This window comes from Mercenaria mercenaria, chromosome 17 (genome assembly GCF_021730395.1).
Source record: "Mercenaria mercenaria strain notata chromosome 17, MADL_Memer_1, whole genome shotgun sequence".
In the NCBI taxonomy this organism is placed as follows: Eukaryota; Metazoa; Mollusca; class Bivalvia; order Venerida; family Veneridae; genus Mercenaria; species Mercenaria mercenaria.
In genome coordinates, this window is record NC_069377.1 from 477,413 (window position 1) to 503,529 (window position 26,117).

General features: G+C 34.8%; 3 protein-coding genes across 4 annotated transcripts; 2 read left to right on the top strand and 1 right to left on the bottom strand.

Annotated features, from left to right (window-relative positions):
• The first annotated feature begins 97 nt into the window (after positions 1-97).
• Positions 98-2,259, top strand: LOC128550185 (uncharacterized). The gene is made up of 3 exons (XM_053528657.1): positions 98-283; positions 1,324-1,707; positions 1,825-2,259. The coding sequence occupies exons 1-3, from the start codon at positions 221-223 to the stop codon at positions 1,927-1,929; spliced, it is 552 nt and encodes a 183-aa protein (XP_053384632.1). The 5' UTR covers positions 98-220; the 3' UTR covers positions 1,930-2,259.
• A 2,974-nt stretch (positions 2,260-5,233) lies between these two features.
• On the bottom strand, positions 5,234-17,645 carry LOC123536367 (uncharacterized). 2 transcript variants are annotated; one of them, XM_053528658.1, is made up of 8 exons: positions 17,030-17,644; positions 13,409-13,459; positions 12,458-12,582; positions 9,223-9,540; positions 8,752-8,856; positions 8,463-8,498; positions 6,447-6,512; positions 5,234-5,638 (listed from the first exon to the last, which is right to left on the bottom strand). In XM_053528658.1, exons 1-8 carry the CDS (start codon positions 17,592-17,594, stop codon positions 5,456-5,458), a joined length of 1,449 nt encoding a protein of 482 aa, XP_053384633.1. In that variant the 5' UTR covers positions 17,595-17,644; the 3' UTR covers positions 5,234-5,455. The 2 variants fall into 2 exon arrangements, with proteins under 2 accessions (XP_053384633.1, XP_053384634.1); XM_053528659.1 differs by lacking the exons at positions 5,234-5,638; positions 6,447-6,512 and adding an exon at positions 6,628-7,984 and having other exon boundaries at positions 17,030-17,645.
• Positions 17,646-17,683: 38 nt separating this feature from the next.
• Positions 17,684-25,154, top strand: LOC123536683 (complement C1q-like protein 2). The gene is made up of 6 exons (XM_045320037.2): positions 17,684-17,832; positions 20,210-20,587; positions 23,099-23,173; positions 23,457-23,568; positions 23,776-24,048; positions 24,391-25,154. Exons 4-6 carry the CDS (start codon positions 23,508-23,510, stop codon positions 24,849-24,851), a joined length of 795 nt encoding a protein of 264 aa, XP_045175972.2. The 5' UTR covers positions 17,684-17,832; positions 20,210-20,587; positions 23,099-23,173; positions 23,457-23,507; the 3' UTR covers positions 24,852-25,154.
• Positions 25,155-26,117: the final 963 nt, after the last annotated feature.

A 26,117-nucleotide genomic window follows, 5' to 3' on the forward strand; every position in this document is an offset into this window, starting at 1 on the left:
CTGGGTCATATTATACGGTAAGCTTGAAATTTCTAGTTCATCTGATACAATTTAAGTAGTCCTCTTTTAACATGACACAAATTATTTTACACAGCATTACAATACTTTATAAACGCTATTAAATCAAGTTTCAATCAATAGCGTTGCTAGGGACATTACGCTTGACTATATTTAGAATGAAATCAAGATAACAAGGATATCAAGTAAAGTGCGTGCAGATATGTTTAAACACAATATTATTTGCATTATTTACTTTACAGGGCTTTGTCAGCTGATACAAGATGTAAGTTGAGTTTCTTTTCCATTGAACATTGTCATATATCATTGTGAAGTTCTTGTTTTAGTATTTTATGAGTAGATAAAAGAATTTATGTTTGTACACAAAACATTTTCTCAGGTTAAAAGCAAATACACTACATTAAGATCGTAATATTGATCGACGCTATGGTTATGCTTAATCATTTCTCTATAATTGATAATAAAAATTATTCTAGTGATAAAAGTAGGCCATTTTAGGATGTTCTGGGGTTTTAGTTTCCCGTGCCGGACCCTGATCAGATGTATGTCTTTACCCAAGTCTAGTCGTTGCTACCATGGTGCCCAGTTTTTATCAATTTTCGTTACCTTCTGGTTTATTACAAGTTTTATAGTTGACCGCAGTAGCTCAACGTCTTTAATTACACAATCTGCACTGATCAGAATTGAAACGCTACAGTTATTTGATCTTGTTGATTAATGTTTTCCAAGTTATATTATACTTGATATCTGAATAATTTCCTTTTAGAAATATGTTATATCGTTAATTAACCTTTAATATGATATAATTATATGTTCTACGCTTAGTTTTGTGACTTATTTTACTGTTAAACTGTTTATTGCGATTTTACTGGTGAATTCATTTATGTGAGGAAGCCATCCAGCTGGTTTACGGAAGGTCGGTTGTTCTACCCAGATGCCCGCCCGTGATGAAATAATGCACGGAGACGGAGCTCCCCCATCAAAACTGAGAATTCGCCATATTACAGTTGTGTCGATGCGACGTTAAAACCAACAAAAAAAAAACAAAAAAAAAACAACAACATTGAATTCATTTAGTGAAGCGTACATTTGAATAATATGAAGCTTTCAGTTGTTGTAACTGTTGATAAACTGTAAGTTAGATAGCGTCCACCTTTTGCAATTATTAATCATTGTTATCTTTAACATAGCTTGTAAGTTAACTCAGTGTATTAAATATAGCTTGTACGTCGTCGGCCATATAACTGTAATCATCAACCTGTTGAAAGGAGATGTTAAGTTTATAATCATTTATGTGTATTTTAGGTATTTTGTGACGCGGACAAAGATAAAGAAATATCCATTATGTTTTATAAGGGCAAATACGACACATATTGTGGTTCGGGACAAGTTCTAAATGGATCCAACTGTATAAATGTGACAGAATGCACTAAACCAGTACTGTATAATAGACAGTGTTTACAACGGTGTCCGGATGGATACATTTACGTTACGATGGACACTAAATATAATTATGACTATTCAAATCCGAAGAAATACTATTATACCAGAGCTGACATCAATGAAAATCCATGTTTAGACCAAACAATGATATGGTTGCTCATACTTTCTGCTGTTATTGCAAACTTTGTTTACATTCTACTTGTATGGCTTTATTTATCAACAAAACAATTTTCGTCTAAAAAACTGGTAAGACTAATGATTTTATTCCACGTTTCCAAAATTTTCATTCTATACAATTATTAATTGAAATTAAATCTGTTTGTGAAAATATGCTTGGAGGCCTTCGTACACTTTTTATTTCAGAAATCCTGGTTTGTACACTTCTGCGTAAGAAGACCTCGAGATGGAGAAAGGCAAAGGCTAATAAATGAAAATTCTGATGATGGTGAAGGCTTTTTGCGTTCCTAATGTTTGACTCAGTGATGCTAAAACATTATATTTCTATCACTGCTGAATGGAATACTTTATTATTTCTTTTTGTGGTAGCGTCAAACGAGGGTCACAAAGATTTTGAATTTGATTCTCATTTTAGAGAAAGTTTTCAGTTGAAGTGTTTATTTGGAGCAACAGACTGCATATCAAAACGGGATAAGTTTGAGTTGATGAAAGTTGGAATAATGCAGTCAGTAAAAGTTGTTCCATTTGTATATCTTCTAAATGCATTGACCACAGTTGTTAGACGCAACGAATGGTCAAGATCTGTTATATCAGGTTCATTAAATATATAATTTAACCATTTGTTTTGTTTTTAGTTTTTCTTACAACTTCAATAAATCTAGGATAGCATGTATACTGATCTACTTTCCTCTGATTTTGCCATTTATCTTTGCACTATATAAATTTCGTACTTGTACATAATCCGGGAACACTGGTTAGATTAACTGTCCACCGTTAAAGAACTGAAATACTATTGAAAACTGGTGTTAACGCCCATCCTCTCCGGAAAAAAACACATAAAACATGTTCTAACATGATATCATTCCTAAAATGAAAAGCAGATCGTTACATATAAGGGATCTGGTGTATGTATTAAATCAAAAAGTCCTAGTGAAAAAAAAGAAGCTTAGTTTATACTAATTTGTTTTAGCTCGATTGTGATGAAAGCTTCAAGGTTATTAAAACCACTCCCGAGTCCGCTTCCTGGAAAATCCAGCACTGGTGTCATATGAGAAGTCATGGTCGTGGCCCCAGTGGGGCGGAGCTCGAACCCACGACCCCTGGATTGAGCGGCCAACACTTTATCCACTAGACCACCGCTCCCTGCGGCACGCACATCAGTATATCTAAAAAGTCTAAAACTTTACCGTGATTCACAAGTGGTAAATCTTGAGCTATTGCGCACCAATATTGACACATTTCTTGACCAATGTCTTTTGGATCCAGTCATGATGGCGGATTAAAATCTTTACCCAGCTTTTTGTCCCTCTTCAGCGGATGTCTAGTGTTTAAACCGACTGGCTATGTAAGTGAAAGTAGGACATTTTCAAAACTATTTAACCACATTTTGATTGTTAGCAGTATATTTTGATGCAAGACAAATGGAAATAAACATCTTATTCGTATATTTTGTGACGTATCTGACGTGATAACATAATTTTATTTACGACTAGTTTAAATAAAAGAAAGTGTACTGGTATAATCAATGCAATTTATATAGACGAATCTACAACGACATACTTGTTGTTTTTTGTACTGACTGCACCCTTTGCGTATAGGAAAATGTCATCGCTATTATATATCCAATGCCAGTCCACACAAAATTCTCCTTAAATTAAGAATTGTATTGTAAAATTAGAACGATTGTAATCGCAGAATTTATTGTTAATGTTTCCTTGTTTAAGAAGATTCTACAATGTAAAACTTGATTAAACCCTGATTTTTTAAAACTTCAGTATAAACTCCGAAAAGGACCTCGGACGTTTTCCTATTCAGATTGCCTATCCGATTAAGGAAAATGTGACATAGGGGTAGACTTCTGAAATTGCATAGTTACGATACTACGATAGTTGAAGACCATTTCTTGATAAATGCGACTTCATTTTACAAGTTTATGAACAAAAAGAAGACTTTGTAGACATTTCTCATTCTCTTTTCTATTAAAATAATGATCACAGATCGTTTTTATGTTTTAAACATCTTTCCCCCCAGTGACGCAACAAAATAGTTCACATGCCTTTGTAAATAATTATTATATACGTATACTGCAACAAATGGTACTTGGTCACAGGGGGGAAAGTGTTTAAAATTGAAAAAAAACTACGTACAGGGTGTCAGCATATAAATTTTTACATAAATATTTGACACTTATTGCATGTGTTTCCTAAACCTTACATATCTACAGCTTTATTTATTTTTGTAAATATTTCAAGCACAGAAAACACTAAACTAAATAAATAGCGGACATAGAAAGTCAAGCTAGAAAGCAGACAGATCGTTATAAGTATATCTTATGAATTTATGAATTTTTTAATCAGATCTGTTACCTCTTGACAGTCTAAGTCCGTCGATTGAGTGTCATCAGGATTGAGACAACTGCATCTGTCGTAAGTCAAGAGCCAAGCAAGTGGCTTCGACATATTACATCTGTGTCTTCAACGTAAACATGACAAAGAAATACAGACGAACTTCTATGGGAATAGTGCCACTTAGGTGCAAATTTATTACCTTTTGTAGGTCACAGTTGAAGCGAACCTAGAATGCATTTAAAGAGCAACATTTGCTTTTATTCGATCCAGCATCCTATACCATAACAGAACTACACCAGACACCATCTCATTAACAAACCCAGTTGCTTCCAGAACTTACACTGACACCCATAGAACTAATACTGACTCGCCCAGAACTAACACTGACACCCCCAGAATTAACATCAATTCGCTCACACGTCTGAAACTTATTTTGAAGCCAACCGAAATACTAGTAAGGACCTCAAAGAACTAACACAGACACCCCAAGAATATCTATATAAATGTTGATACTAGCTAGAGAAGTTCTGTTCCACTGATATAAAATGCTAAAAGTAAGGCACCCCTGAACCCACAGTGGAATAGGCAGTCTCCTGCACCCCTCCGTCCGTTTCAACTGAAAAAGGCCAACTACGCCAATGTATGGCTAGCTACACCACTGCATGTATTCAATAATAACCCTCCACATAATGCCCGGTCAGTATTGTACATGTGTATAAATACAGTATAGCAATAGATGTATAGAAAACAAACAATATGATCAATGCATCAGTGTTATCATGGGCACTCGGGTGGAAATAACTGAAGTACAGTTAGGGACCAAACTGAAGTCAAGAAATAGCATTGAACTTAGGGCAAAATCCCTAGCATAATGTCCGATGTCCTTCTTCAAATAAAAAAGATAAGGTCATGTGCTTGATCTTTTGACTGACAGACAAAAATGAAAGCAAGAATGGACCTCACACAAGTTTTCATAATCACAAAAACAGAATTTTGTTTACATTTAAGTTAACAGATTTGTTTTCGATGTAGATTTAAATAAAAAAAATCAGTCGTAAATGAACATATGACCTTCAATACGATGAATCAAAATGTATAGGCCCTTTCAAAAATCAGCCCGAATATTATTTATTTCATGAATGCAAATGATATCTCTGACTTTATGAGGATTTTTTATGCAACCCCCCCCCCCCCCCCCCCCCCCCCCCCCCCCCCCCCCCCCCCCCCCGCTCCCCGCCCCTCTCGATCGGAACTGAAAGAGAAGAATCTGAAATTTAAGAAACCACCAAGGGAATCATAGCAAAGAGTGGTCTCTGAAAACAAGTGGTTTCTTAATACAACATAACGTAAGTGGTCTATTTATAGACATGGTCTCTCTAGTAAGTTTCACTGTACTTTGTTGTCCAGGCACCGTTTTTTACATACAGATTTGACAAATTTAGTCTGATATTTACTATTCATTATTTAATTTAGTGTTGTTCCTGTATTTGTTGAACTGAACGTAGATGTGCCTCTATTTGTTGGCAAAGACACGCCTTTCCTTTCCTTAAATTGTGCCGTTTGTACGATGCATCTGGAAGGTCATCATAACCTTTTGACATGATTTTTGACATTTCTGCCGCACGCTCTTCAATTAAGATTTCAATGTATTCCTATAAAGAAAAACATTTAATTTAGTTACAAGGTTATTGCGTACATTTTGTCTAAATTGTGTGGTGTCATTTATCATATGTCAGTGTTTCCATGATAATAGACCTTGCGTCGTCGGGACGCCGCATTTTCATGTTTTTGAACTATGGATAAAACCTCATATCCGATGGACCGCTGATATATTCTATGAACCAAAACAATAAGTAGTTCATTTTAGTTTCCAATTGATAGAGATAATATCGTCAGAGTTGCAAACTTTTTATTACAAGGAATCTTACAAAGTGCAAAATATAATTATCTTTGATGCATTTAAAATGTAATATTTTATCACACATTGACAATAAAACTTGTGTCAGTGTTGTTATATCTATTTTTGGGCTCCTTTTTTATCATTAATTTTTTAAGATCTAGCTGATAGAACTCCTTTTAAGCTTTTTATTTAGTTGCATAATTGTCTTTCAAATTGGTAGATTTTATTTTCTACTGACGTAACAACAAACATCAATTTTTCTACTGTTCGTAAAGAGTGAACAATTTATATATTATTGACATGGAATAAACCCGTCAAATTGAACCACAGAAAAGCATTTAGATTCGTGCTAACAATATATTGGGCATTAGCTTTAGTTAAATTAAGCATACTCATAATATGTCCGAACTGATTTATTTAGAATATGCTCAATTCCACGTCTGTTTAAATTTCTGAAGACCACTTACAATTACTCAGCCTACCTTGGCCGAGATATTTACAGCCTCAATATGCCATGTCTGTTTAATTTGCGGATGACCACTTACAATCACTCAACCTACCTTGGCAGAGACATTTACAGCCGCAATTATGTCATCATATCCTCGAATAACGTTTTCAAGGTAGTCCTTAAAATAGAAAAAAGGTAATAAAGTTTTTATTTATTTACCTGTTACAGTAATAATAATAAATAAACGAATTTATTATGTAATAACATAACACAATCGAAATGTAAAAACATCGTCATTTCATAACATCTGTCAATCATGGGTTAACGGGATAGTTTTCTGTCATTTTATATTATGGAAATTCATAAAACATCCAATTACTACAGTTCATAAATACTATAATAAACTGATGGACAAATACATTATGTACAGAAAGACATAATTTTCAACCCTGGGGACAGATTAGATTTTGCGGCCTGCAGAGAGATAAATGTAGAACAAGGGACCACGATAACACTATACTAGTATCGCTCACCAGACTTCCACATCTCAAACAGGTTTGGCTTGAAACATTTCGCAACATAACTAGGAAAACTAGCCTGAAGATCAAAAGGAGGCAATCAGTAAAGTTTTCATAGAACCATAGACGGAAAACAAGAGGGAAAAACAAGACTCGCAACATGTTTTTACGGGTGTGATTAAATAAATTCTGTCATTGGTCTTCGTATGTCTAAAGTATCAATCAGATTAAGACAGTTTTCAAGCCATCCCTGTATAGGAATTACACTTATCTTCTTATCCATGACCTAAAGGTTGCAAAGTAGTCTCCCCTTGATATGATTGATATGTTGTTTATATATTGTAAAAAAACAAAACCAAGGTCACTTCCAATGGCATTATATTTACCTATAAGCATTTTCTTTAGCAAGGGAAGTAGGGAAAAGTCAAAGGGACACAGGCCAGGAGAATAAGGTTGGTGCTCAACCTGATTAACCATATGTTTATCCAAGAAAGGCTTCTGTTGGCGGACGCATTACAATAAATATTCTGTATCCCGTTCTAAAACTGTTCTAAACGTCACTACAGAACAGAACTACCTTGGATACGACATTTGTTTCGGTGGCGTATAATTTTTTTAACAATTCAATTCAAATATTACATACAAGCTCTATGGCTTTTTCAACACTATACTAACACAGGTGTCGCTAATCCTTATAAAATTTTGAACAAATAAAAAAGAATAGAAACTGATTTATAGCTGAGTCAATAATGTAATAGAAATATATCAATTTCCTACAAATATTACTTTTCTATATACATTACTGATTATAAAAGGTTGCATTTCTTCCCCATTTTCATACTTACCTAAATAGAAAAAGCGGAAACTTCACATGTCGCTCAACACGACAGAAACAAAAATGTTGCAGACTCGGTTTGATTGAGCCTGTTCATGGACGGTAGTGGACGCCCTCTAGCCCCGGGTTGAGCAGAACTCAACATTTACACATGTGATAAGTACAAAAAGCAATTTAGAGACATCCGCAGATGTATTCAAACGGCGGTGCACGTGGAACCTTCAATGATACACGTGTTGAGGCGTGTAATTCCATGAAAAGCGGCGTTTGATCCCCAGATAAAGTAATGGGTTTGCCCTAAATGAGAAAACAACGGGCAGAACTAAACAAACTGGAATTTAGAAAGTGGATCTGTGGTTATGGAGCCTGCATATCACAGGAACTGTCAAAAGACAAAATTAAAACGCAGACACCATATCCAAGGGTGATTATACAATACCCGAGGCTATGAAAGCGGGAGTATTGGAACCACCCAGGCCGAACTGGTCATTCTGAGAAACTAAACAGTATCAATAACACGACATAAAAGTCGTGCTGAACGATCTTAGAAGATCGAAATATAACAGCCCTGATTGAATGAGTCAATTATCTATCTGTTTTCAATACTACAATTCATTTCTGTGTCTATATAATTCTGAATGTTACATATAATATAAACAGTTACATTACGACAAAATCTGGGTGTATCCTCAAAGATGTCCTGGGTTTAATGTTAGCCCTGATTTATGTTTTATCTTCACGTTTCAGTCAAGCATAGCATAAAACCTGTACTTACCCGACATTTTCCGAAATTATATCGAACCACACGAAGCTAAGTCTTAGTTAAGGTAAATTGAGCTGAAATAAAGTAGTTCAAAGATTTTTATTCAAACTTTCTTCATTTATAGCACAATGGATGGCAAAAGTCTTACATAATTTCATCTGTAGGCATGTCATACACTCGTGCGATTACAAACATATTTACCAGCATTGCCTTCAGTTTTTTAAGCATCAAAACTATGGAATATATTTAGTTGAACAAGTATGAGCTACATGCTTTTCCACGTAATAAGCATGAAGGATACACTGGGACGGCGGTCTTTCCTTCCACTGAAGACAATAATGATGTCATTTTCAATGCATCTTCTTAAGAATCGGCTGCATATTTTTGTTTGGGGGGCAATGTCTTTCTACAATAATAAAAAATATTCAGTTTACAATTAATGATATACAATAGTTTTATGTTAATGAAAACCTTTAGTTTTAACAAAACTTCCTTTGTAAAAACTAAGGAATGCAGAATTACGGTAACAAATGCAACCTTGCTTTTACCCTTTTTATAGAAATAGGCCTGTAAACATGAAGGTTCTCATTATTGGTTATATATTACCATGGTTATGGTTATATTTTTCAATAAATAATTCAGCAATAATAGACAACACAGGTGGAATAACGTCAGAACGACACACCAATTTAACTTTGGAATATCGTCATCTTTGTGCATATAAAATCTAAGAAATGTTTGATAATTAAAGTTGTTCCACTTAATTTATTACCTTTTCACGGTGGCATAGCTTTGGAACGGCCAATATCATTGCAATCAACACAGTTGAATGTACTTCAGCAACCACTCCACCTAATAATAATAATATTCCACTGAAATCGAAGACAAACGTCTCAGGGTCTGGTCTATCTTGTGAGCAAGTCGAAAGAATGACAATCAATGATATCATAACGCCAAACAATAGACAAATTGGCATCATTAGGAAAAATCCCCAGCAACAGATATTCCGTTTCTTTAAACAGTCATAGTATTTCATAATGCTTTCCTTGTTCACAAACTTCACAATATCCTTTAATAAGTTTTCGGGAACCTTAAAGAGAAAAATCAAACAAACTATGTAAATCATTTTGTAGCAGTTTTTGTAAACGTCTGTTACAAATGACACTCATACCGGCTTGAGTGGAAATTCTGTCAACGACAAGATTCAGAAAATATTAAAACACTGAATCCAAGTCATTGAATTATAAAAAAGAACAAAACTGAGTAACAAACTTGGTTGTTTATACAATACTGCTTCACATTGGTATTTATTACCTTTGTTACATCTAAGAACAGAAAGAAGGCACATGTACTGCGTGTTCATCATTTAACAATAATAGTGACACGTTTTAAAACAAAATATACAATTGAAATAAATCTGAATTAAACAAAAGCAGCTTTTGGTCTTGAAACTTGAAACTTGAGAATTTTCTTAAACGCCTATTTAAACACACAAAGCATCTTCAATGGCGTTGTACACTCGTGCATTAAAAACAGTAAAAACAATTCATCAGTATTAACACAAAGTCTTGATTTGCTTCAATGTAATTGCTGTAGTATGAATTTTAGAACAATGAATAGTAGTCTTAGAAGTGAGTTTTCAACTGTTTTTTGAAGATTTTAACTGATTCACTTTGTCTGAGATTTAATGGAAGTTCGTTCCAAAGTTTTGGTCCAACCGTACTGAAGCTTCTGTCACTGAATGTTTTTTCTTGTTATAAGGGACAACGTAGCATCCTACTGATGATTCTGACGAACGTAGTGTACGTTTTGAAATTTTACTAGACAAAAGTTCTATTAGATATTGAGGAGCATTACCAACAAAGCAGTTGTACGTATAAGTAAGGATCTTAAAATTGATTCTTGCCTTCATAAGTAGCCAGTGCAAATCATATAATGCCTGTTTTGAACTATCACGCATCTTACGGTTGAGAACAAGTTTGGCGCACATATTCTGAATACGTTGTAATTTACCTACTTCACAATTAGCAACACCATAAAGAATAACATTACAGTAATCCAAGTGAAAAATTACTAATGACATAACCAATATTTCAGTGGCTTCTTTGGTTAGGTATTTACGGATACTTTTGATCTTGAAATAATTCAACAATGCAGTTTTACATTTCCTTTTTATATGCTCCTTGAAATTAAGTGTGTCATCTAGAAAAGCGCCTAAGTATCTAATACAACTCTGCACTTTGATTTTATCACTGCATATTTCAATGTCTGTGGTGGAACACTTATTCAACTGTTGGCGACTACCAAACATTATAAATTCTGTTTTAGATGTGTTCATTTTTAGTTTGTTACTGTTCATCCAATCATTAATAACAGTAGCACAATTTTGAAGGTCTTGAATTGCAGTCTTTTCTGCGATGATTGTCGGCTGAAAACGAACGTTTGCAGTATGGTCATCTGCAAATCCAAACACAGAAATAGATAGGGGTACAATGTCAAAGAGCGTCCCGGCATAGGTCAAATAGAGCCAGGGGCCCAAACAACTTCCTTGCGGAACACTACATGTTAGATCACGCTGAGATGATGATGTTTTATCAACCCTCACACTACAGCTACGAGGTCGTAGGTACGAATCCACCCATTCCAGTGCTGAACCACAAACACCATATTGATTTTTCAGTACGTCGACTAGGATGTCATGATCAACGGTATCAAATGCCGCACTAAGGTCTATAGCTATTAAAGCTGTTACCTCCTGATGTTCCATTCCATCGAGCAAATCGATAGTCTATATAGCTCGCCTTATTCATTTTGTATTTGATGCGAGCTTATATACTAAATGGAACAGAGCTGACGCAGTTTGTTACAGGTGCGAACAAGGATGAAATAGAAAAGGTTTAATACAGAGCTGTTCGTGAGTACAAGTCGTTACAAGAGCCTTGCTACCGCATAAATTGTTACCCTTGAGCCAGATATATTTAAATCCACACCTTCGACCAGTGAACAATATTTGTAAAACATAACCTTCTTCCCATATCTATGATTACCCTTCTCCCAGTAAATTCCCTGTAAGTTTTTGAATTGGTTGTCTCTGAACTAAATAATGCGACAATATTTGAATAAATCAATCTGAAAGCGGTCCATACAAAAATGCTTCAAATTAAGTCTGATGAAGGCCAATGAAGCTGCCAATATTTCGTTCAAATAATTAAACGTCCAGTGAATCCAGTTTCACAAAGCAGAATCGTCCGAGTAGCACTGAAAGTATAGGACCCGTTATGGTAAACGACAAATTCCGTGTGATTTAGTATCATCGTCTATATTTTAGTCATTCTTCGGCAGAAAAAAAGTAGTTCAATACAACTGGAGAATGCCAAAACTACATTCGGACAAACTGTAATCGAACCACTACCTGAAATGAACGATTCAGCATGAGAACCTCGCGAGAAGTAACTTAAACGTATCTTATAGTTTAGACATGGCATTAAAGGTATGGACAAAAACAGAAACTGGGATAGTTTAGACAGTGATGCGACAAACGTTGCAATCCGATTGTTCACGATGCGATAAGTTCGTTCATAGTTTCGTATGGAAATGATTTGTAAAACTTAAAAGAGGTTGATGAAACGGGTAAACGGAGTCTGCAAATTTACAGTTTGCCTTGTTTTTGGTGCTTCAGAGGGATCTACTTCTCAGATAGTATGTACTTCACAGTGTTAAGTACTGTGTGTAGGCTGAAAAAAGTTGCCCGGACTTCATCCAGTGTACCCAATCACGCGATGGCGCTACGTTATTTTTAGCTCGAAAGTGAAAGTGGAAAGGTAAACAAAAATTATAAATCAGGGCGTAAGTTTTTAATTCAATATATTGTGTTAGTATGATTCGAAACCTATCTAAAAGTGCTACCCATACCTACTATAATTTCCCAACCGAAACATTCTCGTTTTAACGCTATTACTTTTCTTTTTGTTAAACTTTGTTAACAGAATTTAATTTCTTTGAAATACCTTCATTTGGCTGTCTTTAAGCAAGTTCAGTACTTCTCTGTCAACCCGGAATCTATATCTAGCAGGCCTATTGCACCGCAGTTTGTCTCTCCGTACAGGAATTTCAACGCTGTAGCCATTTTCAACTAATAAATAAACAATAAATTATAACTATTTTCCTGAGCAATTTCTGAAATATTAAGTTGTAGAAGTTTTAACTTAATTTGAAAATCATAAATGAAAAACTGCCTTAAGGAAAAATCTGAAAACACTGCAATTTTAAAATTACATTCAATTAGACATTAATAAAAACATTTACAAGGAAACACCTCTTATGAGTTTGACCTTTCCAGTCCGAACAATTAACTAACAAACCGACAAACATGAAACACGTAAATTGCAACGAAACAGAAAACTGAAAATTAGTAAACTAAATGATGCCGAACACCGCCTTGAATCTGTCTGCGGGGAATTAAACCGATATGACGTGTACACAGCCTGATTTTTAGCCCAAGAATGTTTAATACACTGCAAAAATGAAAACGTTTCAACTCCAGTAACAATTTCATTGGTACATATGCGTTTCCTTGTCTAGAAGGCTGCACTGATATAGGCATGCATAAAGCAACAAAACAAAACCGAAAGACAAAGATATATGTATTAAATGTTTTACTTAATAACCAATTCCACAAGCACGCGATATTTGTCTCAAAGTGTAGCCAGGACTCATAACTACGCGGTCTTGTAGAGTAAATCGCTATTTTCTTGCCATCTTGGTTCTTTATCACACTCGGAGTTGTTTATAATGATTAAGATTTCAATGGTAACATCTAATATCTATAGAGAAACCAAGGAAAACCCTTGATCAAACAACCTTTCAATCGATATGAGGTATTCATCTCTTCATTTCATAATCATTTTTGTCTATTAATGTTTAAAACGACGTAACTTTGTGAATGTAAATATACTTACACCTTGCAAATACATTTGTGCATTCACCTGGAAACATTGTGGCATACAAATCTGTAAAAAGAGAGTATTAAAAGTTAAAAAGGTGGAGAGCACTCTTTGTCATCTAAAGCAGAGTACTGTTCGGACATAAAAACATAAAAATACAAAAACAAATTACAAAACTGATGTTGCAAGGGACTTATTGACGGGATATTTTCCAAAGATTCCTACAAATAGAGTAAAGAAAAGTTATTATGAAAACTTCAAAAGATAAAATGTAAGACTAGACTTCTCGGAAGCACATAGCACTAAACACACAGCCCCAGAGCCACGCACCCGCAAAGCAAGCCCAAAACAAAAAGAAGCTGTAATGGAAAAACAATTCAGACGAGTTACTTCAAACATCCAACAAGTGCATATTTATTTATGCTAAATGGAGGGGAATGGAATGGTAAGGGGCAAAATGGGATCGGAGGGGGCGGGGGAGGAAAGATGAACAAGGACACATAAGTAAAGAGAAAACCACGTTCCTTAATAACAATCATACTACAACGTAAAACATAATAGCGCAAACACACATGTAATAAAGATGAACACACAGCCACGCCCGGAGGGGGCAATAGGGGGAGTAAGAAGAAAAAAACGCTTACTACAAACAAGAAAACATACGCAACAGACAATACAAGACAGACAAAACGCCACTTGAAAATAGGGACACCGCCTTGGAACGGTCAGTAACCTATATAAAGGAAACTGGGGGGGTGCGGGGGGGGGGAGGTTAGACGCATTTAGGGCATGCAAACCTCGCACTTATCCTATTTTCAACAAGTTAGACACCACTATGTAAATAAAATCCCCGCTGAGAAAGGCTCTAACATTAGTGCAAAAATAACGGTTTTATAAAGTTAAACATAAAATTTAGGTAAATCTAAAGTATAATTACACCAATGTACTCAACAACATGTCTGAAGTCAGAACACCAAGAGCCTAACTTTTAAGAGCACTCCCTCCGTCCATTGTATGTAGGATTTAGGAGGAAAGCATCATGGAGTCCTACACATTATTAGTTATCGCACCATCAAATAGAAAAGCGTAGCGATTAACTGTAGAGGGGTCAATCACTAAACACAAAATAAACAAATTAAAGATATGAAAACATGAAAGCATAGAATCTCAAAAAGTAAAATATAAGCAGATGGGGCCACACTGTATCACGCAGGATGGGCTATAGTATTATTGTGCGTGGGGAAATAATTTCAGGATGTATTAGGTAACCGACATGGGGTTTGAATAGTTATTGCTTGCATTTCATGGTTTTGGTTGATAGATGTAGTTAAAAAGTGCAAAAGAGATGCTTGTATATGCCTATATTTCTTAAATTTGTCAGTATAAATTGTATTGTAACAGTTATTACAGCGTTATGTGGATATACTGTATTGCTGATCTTTGAGCATGTTCACATTTGAAGGTACCAGACAATGGAACCTTGGGTGACAATAGACATATTTGTTTAAAACTTTTCTTCAGATAAGATGTGGCATCGGTTATTTTCATCAGTGTAACATGGAAGTATAAGGTAACATTGTTTTGTTTCTTGACAATGCTGTGTTGTCGGAATTTACTTTACAAACAAATCCCGTTCTCATTACTGTGACAGTTCGGCTGTCTGATGAAGATTTGAGTTAATTTACATTATGATAATACCCTGAAATCCCGAAAATAAGCCGCGGCTTATTCTAAATTTTCGTAAGGATTAGGTGGACTATCGTTTTTTTTTTCTGAGTCCGGCGAACTTTTGAGTACATATATCCGGTAACGGCGTACAAACAGGCGTATCATCGACAATCAAAATATTGCAGATACGGATGACATGTTTTTTTTCTATTTTGATAAAAACATCGACGTCGGTATTATAATACTTTTGACATACATGTTTTGTTACAATTTCTTAATAATAATAATAAGATGCTTACAGATAATTACCCATTAAAAGTTTTGTCTGGCCTAACAAACGAATACACCTAAGATTTAAACACCCAACGGGTATGAATAATTTACTGTACACAATACCTGATAAACACCGCATTGTGTTATCAACTGGGCGTTTTATATGCTTTCTTATAAGTAAATGTACACTGGTGTTTTACAAGGTGATACAAACAAGTGCACGGCTTATTTGTGAGTGCGGCTAATTTATGAGCCCTTTTCGCCTGTAGTGAAATGGTGGTTTATTTTCGAGATCGGCTAATTTTCAAAACCGGCTTATTTTCAGGATTTTAGGGTATCTGCACAGTCTAGTTTGTTTCATTAGACGACCGTTTATGCATTTATTTATTATGCCCCCCTTCGAAGAAGGAGGGGTATATTGTTTTTTGCAGATGTCGGTCGGTCGGTCGGAATGTAGACCAATCCGTTTCCGGATGATAACTCAAGAACGATTGGGCCTAGGATCATGAAAGTTGATAAGGAGGTTGGTCATTACCAGCAAATGATTCCTATTGATTTTGAGATCAGTATTTCAAAGGTCAAGGTCACAGTGACCCTGAACAGTTAAACGGTTTCCGGATGATAACTCAAGAACACTTGGGCCTAGGATCATCAAAGATAATAAGGAGATCGGTCATGACCAGTAGATGACCCTTATTGATTTTGAGGTCAATATGTCAAAGTTCAAGGTCACAGTGACCAGGAACAGTTAAACGGTTTCCGGATGATGACTCAAGAATGCTTGAGCCTAGGATCGTGAAAGTTGATAGGAAGGTTGGCCATCACCAGCAAATGACTCCTATTGATTTTGAGATCAGTAGGTCAAAGGTCAAGGTCACAGTGACCAGGAACAGTTAAACGTTTTCCGGACAATAACTCAAGAACGCTTAGGCCTAGGCAAATCAGGAAAATTAATAGGAAGATTTGTCATGATCAGCAGATGACCTCTATTGAATTTGAGGTCAATAAGTTAAAGTTCAAGGCCACATTGGCCAGGAACAATTTAACGGTTTCTGGAATGTATTGTCCAAGGATCATGAAAGTTGATAGAGAGGATAATCCTGACCAGCAGATGACCTCTATTGATTCTGAGGTCAGTAGGTCAAAGGTAAAAGTTACAGTGACCCAGAACAGTTAAACCATTTCAGGACGATTACTTGAGAACGCTTGGGCCTAGAATCATGAAACTTGATAGGGAGGTTTGTCATGACCAGTAGATGACTCCTAGAGACTTTGAGTTCAGTAGACCAAAGGTCAAGGTCACATAGACCCGGAACAGTTAAACCCTTTCCGGACGATAACTAAGCACGCTTGGGCCAATAATCATGAAACTTAATAGGGAAGTTGATTATGACCAGCAGACGACCCCTACTGAATTTGAGGTCAATAGGTTAAAGGTCAGGTCACATTGAACCAGAACAGTATAACTTGTGTTTACAGTGAGCAAATAATTTGTTTCTTGTGCAATTACTGAATGTATCAAGGGGAGCATTTCGTTTTCTACGAGCTCTTGTAGACTGGATGTAAATGCTAAAAAACTGATGAAAGGCTTTTAAGGATATTTGCTCTGAATAATATGCCATTATGTAAAAAAGCCTCTCGTGTTTGATATTATGTCACGCTCTACTCTCTACAATGGCATAAATATAATCATACCTGAACATGCAACAGATTCTGCAATTTTTCTTGAAACATCAGTAGTTTCTGAGCTCTCTGCGTTAACAAACGTCAAATTTGAAATAATGGATGTTTCGTCGTCGTCATCAACTTCTTCAAGCAGTACTGGAACAATACACTGGATTCTCGCATCCACTGAAGCGGCTACAGCAATTCTACGTTGATATCTACACATTTCGTCCTTTGCAAACGACTTTGACAGAAATAAAACAACTTTTACTGACTGCATCATTCCATTTTTCATGAACTCAAACTTATCTTGTCCAGGTTTACAATCCTCTGCTTCAAACAAACACTTCAACTGAAAACTTTCTCTAAGATGAGAAACAATGTCAGAAACCTTGTGACGATCCTCGTCTGCCGCTACAATAAAGAAATGGTAACGTTTTCCATCTGGCAGTGGTGGAAATCGCTGAGATATGTTAATATCTGCACCTTGATCATCCATTACGTAAAATAAGATACCTTTAATGATCAAATAGAATTGCACTTGTAATTTAATATGCACAAAAAACTTATCAAAGTCCATATGTAAGATTATCATCGATCTTTAAACACTGAATAAACAACGCTAAAATCAATACACTAGCGTACATGTTAGAACAGATCGCGGGAATTTCCAATTGTATATTTTCAGAAAGAAAATTATTGATTGATATCTTAATGTAGGGTTTAGATTTTCTTTAAGCTGGGTATTTTAGACTTATATTTTCAAAATGAGTTTTAAACACAATTTTATTTGTTTTATTTACTTTATAGGAGTAAATCAGCTTATAAAATCTGTAAGTTGTTTTTCGTTATACGTTTATGTGAGATAGAAGGCAAATGTTACCTGCATTAAGTAATAACATTTCATAGTCTGGGAGACTATAATATATCTTTTTTTTATTTTCATCATTCAATGCAGTGAATTGAGACAGTTTGTATCCTTTGTCCAATATATGATCATTTCAAATTAGTTCTGCACGTTTGATAAATCGGAAGTAGCGGCGGAACGTTATTTATCCGCATAACGTAGAAAGAAGCCTTGATTAGGAGTACGGTAATGAAAATCATATTATGAATTAATGGCAACCCGTGAGTAAAATCATATAATGACAACGTTACTTTATTTTTAAAGTTAAAACGTCCGGCGTTATAATGTCTTTAACTCAACTAGAAATGTGCGGAGCTCTTTAAAAATGCGCAAATATCTCAAAACCAAGCACACGGACGTATGCATTTTATATAACCATATTATAGGCAACATATATATTTACGACTGTGAGAAGTTTCATTTAAATCTACACTGTAGAAAAAATCTATGCGTGAAAATGCTATCAAAAATGTGAATTTCACATTGACAATCATTATGAAAATTTGTGTTAATTCCTTTATTTGCTGAATTTTTAACTATATTCTGAAGTTCTAAAAATTAAGGTTTAATCTAATTTGATATGTTAGAAAAAGTATTTACCCAGAACTGCATTAAAACGATTCCCCAAAAAGTCTTTGGAATAGACTGACATTTGTTAATTAATGTAAACTATTTTTATATACAGTGAAGTGGCTTGTCAACACATGGCATTATGTGTTTTAGGTAACCAGTTTCGAACAAAAAAAAAATAGACTTGCATGATAATGGATAACTAGTTATTTAAAGGAAACTGATATATCCTCATTTCTATAAGCTTTTGAAAATATCAAATTTAGAGATGTGCATTTCTAAAACTCTGTACGTATAATCAAAATCTGAAGTTTCAAGTTTGTTCAGGTTATTAGCAACGCAATAAATCTTTTCTAACAATTTTATTAAACACTTATTACTACGTGTAATGGTATTCTTTATATAAGCGGTCTTTATTTATCGTGATTTCGTTGCAATTGTTGGATTGTTGTGTTGTCGTGTATTCCGTGTTGCAAACACTGTAGAAATGTCCGTGTACATGTTATTGTGCGCATTGGAATCTACATAAAGCTAGTACTTTCAATGAAGTAAAGCAGACTCCGCACATTTGATCAACCTTTCTAACACCATTCGGTTTATACAGCTTCAAGCTTAAACGGACATCTCTCCAAAAATCAAGCAAACGGCTTCATCATTCAAACATTTACAGTGTAGAACAATATCTGTTTCAAACGAGCAGAACTCCTTTGAACTACTTCAAACAACTGGATGTGTTTATCATAATTACATCACAAGAAAAATATTGTAATGGCGAGTAAACAGTCTAAGAATTGTAATGGAGAGTTAATACTATGATGTTTTATTTCAAGAGATCTTGGTATCGGATCAAAATATTTCCAAGATTAATCATTTTATTTGACTGATTACCTTTAATAAATTTATGTCATCTGACTGACTAAACAATATATAATCCTGCTTTGTATGAAATCTTGAACTTCATTACTTCATACCTAATGAGTTCACGTTTACGAAATTTCAGAAATCGTGAAATGTGATCATGATTTCAAATTTTACGTTTTCATGTTTTACGAGAATGTAGAAAAAGTGCAATCTGACTTAAGTACTTGATTTTCTAAACGAAGATCTGAGAACAACCCATTCACATACGTCTTCTGCATATTTTGGATTTCCAGTATTGCTATTTTTATTTTTGCAAATCTATTTTTATTTGAACCAATGAGACGACTTGTTAGAATGTCAAAGAGTAAGAAAAATGTGCTGTCGTTCCAGGGCTCGAACCCGGAACCCCTCGCTTAGAGAGCAAGTGGCCTACCGACTGATCATGAGCTATCTAGCTATATGACACATTTCGACATAAGAATTGTAAATATCAAAAATCAAGGCTAAATGTAGATTTGCAAAATGTTGTAAGTTTAACTCCGATTGGCTAGCGAAACGGCCGTCAGAACGAGGCTATCTTTAGGTCGTTCTAAGATTCTATGCGTAGCGTAATAGGAGATGTACTTTATTCAGATTGGACAAAGTGAAGGCTTGAATATTACAGATTATTATTTCATACGTCACCACTTTCAGTTTTATGAAATTCTAAAACTATGAAGTCGTGAAGTGCGAAATCTTGAAAGTCATGATTTCATAGTACACGCATTCACGTTTCATTTTTAATTCTGTAGTCTTGAAGAGTGAATTTGTTAGACTTACATTATTTTGCGAGTTAGTGTTTTTGCAGCTATCTTGCTGTTTTTCTGTTTCAGGTTATCTGTGATGTGAAAAACAGCAGAGAAATATCCATTTACGACAAAGATAGTGATACCTCTTGTCAGTCGGGAGAAGTTTTTAATGGATCCATCTGCATAAATGTGACAGATTGTACTAAACCAGTTCTGTCGAATAGACGATGTTTACAGCGGTGCCCCGATGGATACATTTACTTTACGATGGACCCTAAATACAATTACGACTTTTTAAACCCAAGGAAGTACCATTATACAGCAGCTGACATCAATGAAAATCCATGTTTGAACAAAACAATGATTGGACTTCTCATACTATTTTCAGTTATTGCAAACATTGTTTACATTCTCTTTGTATGGTGGTTTTTATCAACAAAACGATTTCCTTCTGAAAAACTGGTAAGACTTGTTTGTTTTACGTTTAAAAAGTCTCCATTCATTCTATGAAATTATGGAAATTCTAAATCGAAATTATAACTATTTGTACAAATATACTTGAAATCTTCATACATTTTATTTCAGAAAGCAAGGTTTGCACGCTTATGCATAAGGAGACGTCGAGATGGAGAAAGGGAAAGGCTAATAAATGCAAATTCTGATGACGATGACGATGCTGCTGATAATGATGGTTTTATGCTTCCCTGATTTTTGTCTCAGTGCAAAAACATTAGATTTCTACAACTGCCACCGGGAATACTACTTTATACCATGACACGAGGATCACCCCAAAGGATGTGAGATTAATGCTGGTCTTAAATGTTGAAACATTAGACTGCATTACAGAGCGAAATAATATTGAGTTAATGAAATTTTGATTGATGTAGTCAGCAAAGTTGCTCTATTTGTATATTATCAGAAATGACAGTTGTTTATAACGACTGACCTGTATATATAAGCATCATTGACTGAATTTATATTTCATCCGTTTGCTATAATTTTCTGACAGTCTAAAATAAATATATGATATCATATATACAGGTCAAAATTTGTCCTCTGTCTTTGCCACATATAAGGGCACTATGTTTTTCTAATGCGTGTAAATCATGTCTGATCACATGACGTTCAAGGGCTCCATGGCAGCCTTATTAGACTAAAGAAAAGTCTCTTCAACAACTGCCATATAGTAATCGGCATTATTTTGGAGAAATTAAAATTTGTATGTTTCTTTTTCTTACATGACATAATTGCTAAAATCAAAAGCGAATTGTTAAATGTGAGAATATCATGGCCAGTGAACTAGTGTGTGTTTAGCAAAATTGTCCTAGTGAAACACGTATGCATGGATATTGTCCACACTTGCCCCATGTCTTTTCGTAGAATCATCCAGCAACACGATACGTTAGATATTAATATAATCATACACTTTCCTTATAATAAAATCTGGAAAGTAGATCCCTCGGAAGCACCGAAAACAAGGCAAACAGTGAAAATTGCAGACTCGGTTTGATTGAGTCTGTTCATGAGCCTGATTTAATAAAAATAGCAAAAAATATTGCTTCCGGTTTCTGGACTTCCCTAAGCAAATAACCCGACCTTAATATTTATATAAGTCTGTGCAAAAAAGCGCCTATGCGGGTAATTAAGTCATCTAAATCTCCTAAATATCACCTTGCTTTCATGTCTTAGCAATTATTACTTCCCAGAGATTTCCAGTTGAGACGCATGAAAACGCGTATTTCAATAGAAGATTATTTCTAGACATAGCATTTTTGAAATTAAGATATAACATTTCACCTTGGTGATCGACTGAATCCACTTCTGACCACTACTCTGGAGTTTTTGTGATTTTGGAAATGTCGCCGAATAAAACCTGGTCATAAAATTATCGCTCATATATATATATATATATATATATATATCCACACACACACACGCGCACGCACGCACGCACGCACGCACGCACGCACGCACTAGATAATTGGCTATCCTGACGCACGCGGGACAATAAACCCGCCTTAAAAACCGCTGTAAATAGGTAGGTAGAGTTTATGAGCTTTAGGGAATCCTTACAGTTTAATGTGGCAGATTTATAAAGGAATGAATTAGGCTTATATTCAAACTCCTACGCAGTGATTTCCCTTGCCGCTACCCTCCCATTGATCACTGCCAACACATTCTTTTATATCTAAATTCAGCTAAGCGGACTTTTTTAATTCATCTAATCATTTCGTTATTTAATGTTTTCGAAACGTTTACCTTAATTATTAATTCTGGCAATTTTTCCACTTTAATTATATCTTTCCATCACCGAGATAATAACTGCGTGGAACCCGTTCCTTCGAAATTTCGTCCGCCATGTAAACTTACCGATGATTAACAATGGTCACGTTAATGTGTTGGCAGTGATCATTAGAGAGTGTAGCGGTAAGGGAGAACACTGCGTATGAGTTTGGCTTCTGAATATCGATCGTTGTATTTTTAGAAATTCTATAATAATTTTTCAATCTAAAAATCTGAATTTCAAAGTTTTACGTCAATGTCTTTGTTTTTAAAAGTCTGTGGCATTTGCACTAAATTTTTGAATTCTGTTTGAGTTTCAGACTTAAGAAGTTTATTTCTAAGAATATCACGATCGATTCCAGACCAGAAGTTGTAAACGTAAGCCATGTGTAACACACTATAGACAATCAGTTTTGGTGGCTTGTTAAATACAGAAGAAAGAAAAAAATTCCCTTGGCTGTACCGCAGCAAATGTTGTGACAACGGAAGCTACATGTCGCCCTGTAATCACAAAACTCGCCACAGTTATGTCGATATTTGGAAAATGATTGCTGTAGTATGCCACATGATTTTTTTAAATAGTTTAATGCTGCAGGTTGCTGACTATTAGGGGAAATACGGCAATATGCTACAACGATGTATGCTGTGCAAAGCAAAAGCTTGATATCACTATTCTGACATTTATTACAGGGTGCTATGAGCCTGGTCGGAGTTAGGATAGGATCGGGGATGGCCCTTTGTATGTAAAAACGGTGGAGATTATCAGTATGTTACAAAATCAGGAAAACATATTATAGTAAAAGATCCGGTTATTAGTGATAAGTTTTTGTTATAATGACTGTCAGATGGTGCCTTAATAACATGTTTCAAACTTTTGTTTACTTACTGTCAGTACAATTGTTGATAATGTGTTTCTTTTCCATCTACTTAAATATATATCATGTAAAACATACATGTTTATCAAAACAGTATCTAAAGTCTTATCTACATATATACTTGAACTTATTAAACTCCATGTATATTCCTTATCTTACCTTCTTTTAAATAGGTCTGTTAGTACATCAATATTTTTGTTAGACGTAAATGAAAATCAGTCGACATGGATGGAGTTTTATTTATCATCTGTGTTACCATATTCAGAATGGCCGCAGCTAAAACCGGTAAAGAATTATTGTGCTATTGCTTTTCAGTTTCATTTATTAAAGTTATCTTACTATTTGGCGTCATAGAATAAAAACAATTACGCTTACTGTTGTTATTCATTAATATGGATATATAAAGCTGCCAAACCTTTTATTCATATCAACGGAAGTTCAAATGAGAAATTTGTTTCTTTTTATAAACTGTTTATGTTTAATTTTCTTCAGAAAACAAATCGGTTTTACTTAAAAAAATTGATGCCACTGAAAATCTTGTCAGGGAACTTCTTGTCGAAGTGGACAAATTAAAATCCGAAGACAAGCTACAAAGGAGCCAGATTGCTCACATGGAAAACCAGCTACGTGTCCAACAGCAACGCAGCACACACCTCGAAAAACTAATAAGGAAGTTCACAGCTTATACTAGAAGGAAAACTCCACTTAAAACAGAAAATTCACCAGTTTTAACACCTGAGAAACAATCACCTCAGACAAAAGACGGTACGTTGTTAGTTCTGCGACAGAACAATACTGATTTAAATTTTATTACATTATGTGAACGACATAAAGTACTGTACCTCTATATAAAAAATATATATGATATATAGGTCGTATTTCATTGCAATGTTATTCAACCTTATGCATGTAGTTGGTCATAATCAAAAATAGTGATACATTTTAAACATGGATTTATATATCAAATAACGCTTATTTTGAAACATGAAAAATGGTGGTTTTTAACATATTGTTTTATCTGTTAACTTTGAATGGATGTATTCTATTTATACTGTGCTTTTACTTAAATGGAAAATATAAGAAAGATTACAAATTCAATAATTTTAGGAAGGTCAAAAAACAGGATAAGGAGAGCGGAAAATGAAACCCCCGTTGCATTCTTCGCCAAGATGGGCAGTCACCTGGATCATGCAGGCATACACCAGACTTTCATATTTGAGATCGTCGTTACCAACGTAGGAAATGCTTACAACAACCACCTTGGCGTATTCGTAGCTCCGGTAGCGGGAACATACGTTTTCTCCACCACGCTCGTGTCCAGTTATCATGTTAACGCGCATGCTCAGTTCGTGAAAAACGGGAAGGCTATCACAACTATGTTTGTAAGCGGTGGAGAATCTGGACATGATACCACAAGTCAAACTATTGTTCTTCAGTTGCAGAAAGGTGACGACGTTTCAGTCCAAAATCTAGATTCTGACAAGTCTTTCTATGGAAGCAGTCATAGCACCTTTTCTGGATTTTTATTGCAAGAAGATTACACAAGTTCTGTTGTTGTGGGAAAGTAAATCAAACGCTATTCGAGACAAGATTCAAATTTTAAGTTACCTGTTCATTTAATATTACAATTTTTTTCATATATAAGGCCGAGGAAACATTCTAAAATATGTAGTTACATTTTAATATGAACATGTTCGCTACGATTTCAAGAAGAGCTAAAATAAAATGATCAGAATTGTTTTCACTTTTACTGGCGACCAGTTACATCTTGATAGTCATTCCGTAAATCATGAAACCTGTGAGAATATTCTGTATTATGATTTTATTATTTTACATATGCATTTGATAAAAATACAAAAATGAAAAAAATACGGTAATGTCGTTGAAAATAACTTTGTTTCAAGATTTCGTTCTCGATTAATGTCCTTTTTGTGACATATTTTATCATCCAAAGCATGAAATTATCAACAAGCGCACAATTTATTCTGTATACGAGAGGTGTGCAACTTACATGTGATTAAAATACAATTATAAATGAATTTGTAATGAACAATTTTAATATATTTCATTGATTTGAGATTTGGGACACTGAGTATCAAAGCTTTCTGCAACGCTTATAAAAACGATACCAAAGTTTCATTTATAGTTATTGGTAGTCTTTTTTAACTAGTGCGTTAGAACAAATTAAGCATTAATGTCGTTTTGGGGTGTTTATAGGACACTTATGCAGTCTTCTTGACTAGACTTCCCATACACTATGGCCCGCTGTGCTCCATCTGACAATTTCTTTCAAATTGTTATAATATATATGTGTGTGAACTTCATTGAACACCATATACTTTGGTCTAGTTTACTAGGGTAATGCTGCACGACTTCGTTTTAAATGAGACATGTGCGTTTGAAATGGCCAATATATTTCCCGCGAACATGTCTATCATGCTATACATAGGGCTAGGGAATCATGTACAATGAAATTTTATTTTTGGTCTGGCGCCAGTGCCTCATTTAAAGGTATAAATTGCTTTTGTAAAGTGTAATTCAACAGGATCTTCAATTAGTTTAAAGTAAAATACTTGAGATGATATCAGTGTTAAACTGTACAAATGCAAGATAAGCAAGTAGACAGTAGACTTAATGACCTCAGTCGTTCTGCACTGAGACGTAATATTCATAATACATTCCAGTTCTAAAATCGCTTGTATCGAGCCGGTCCACAACTTTATATATTTTATATATCATAAAAACACGAAAATAGTTGTTATTGAACAGTGAGAAAATAATCATATCACAAAGTTGTGGATCAAGAAATCCTGACCTAAGTTTGAACCCCGTTT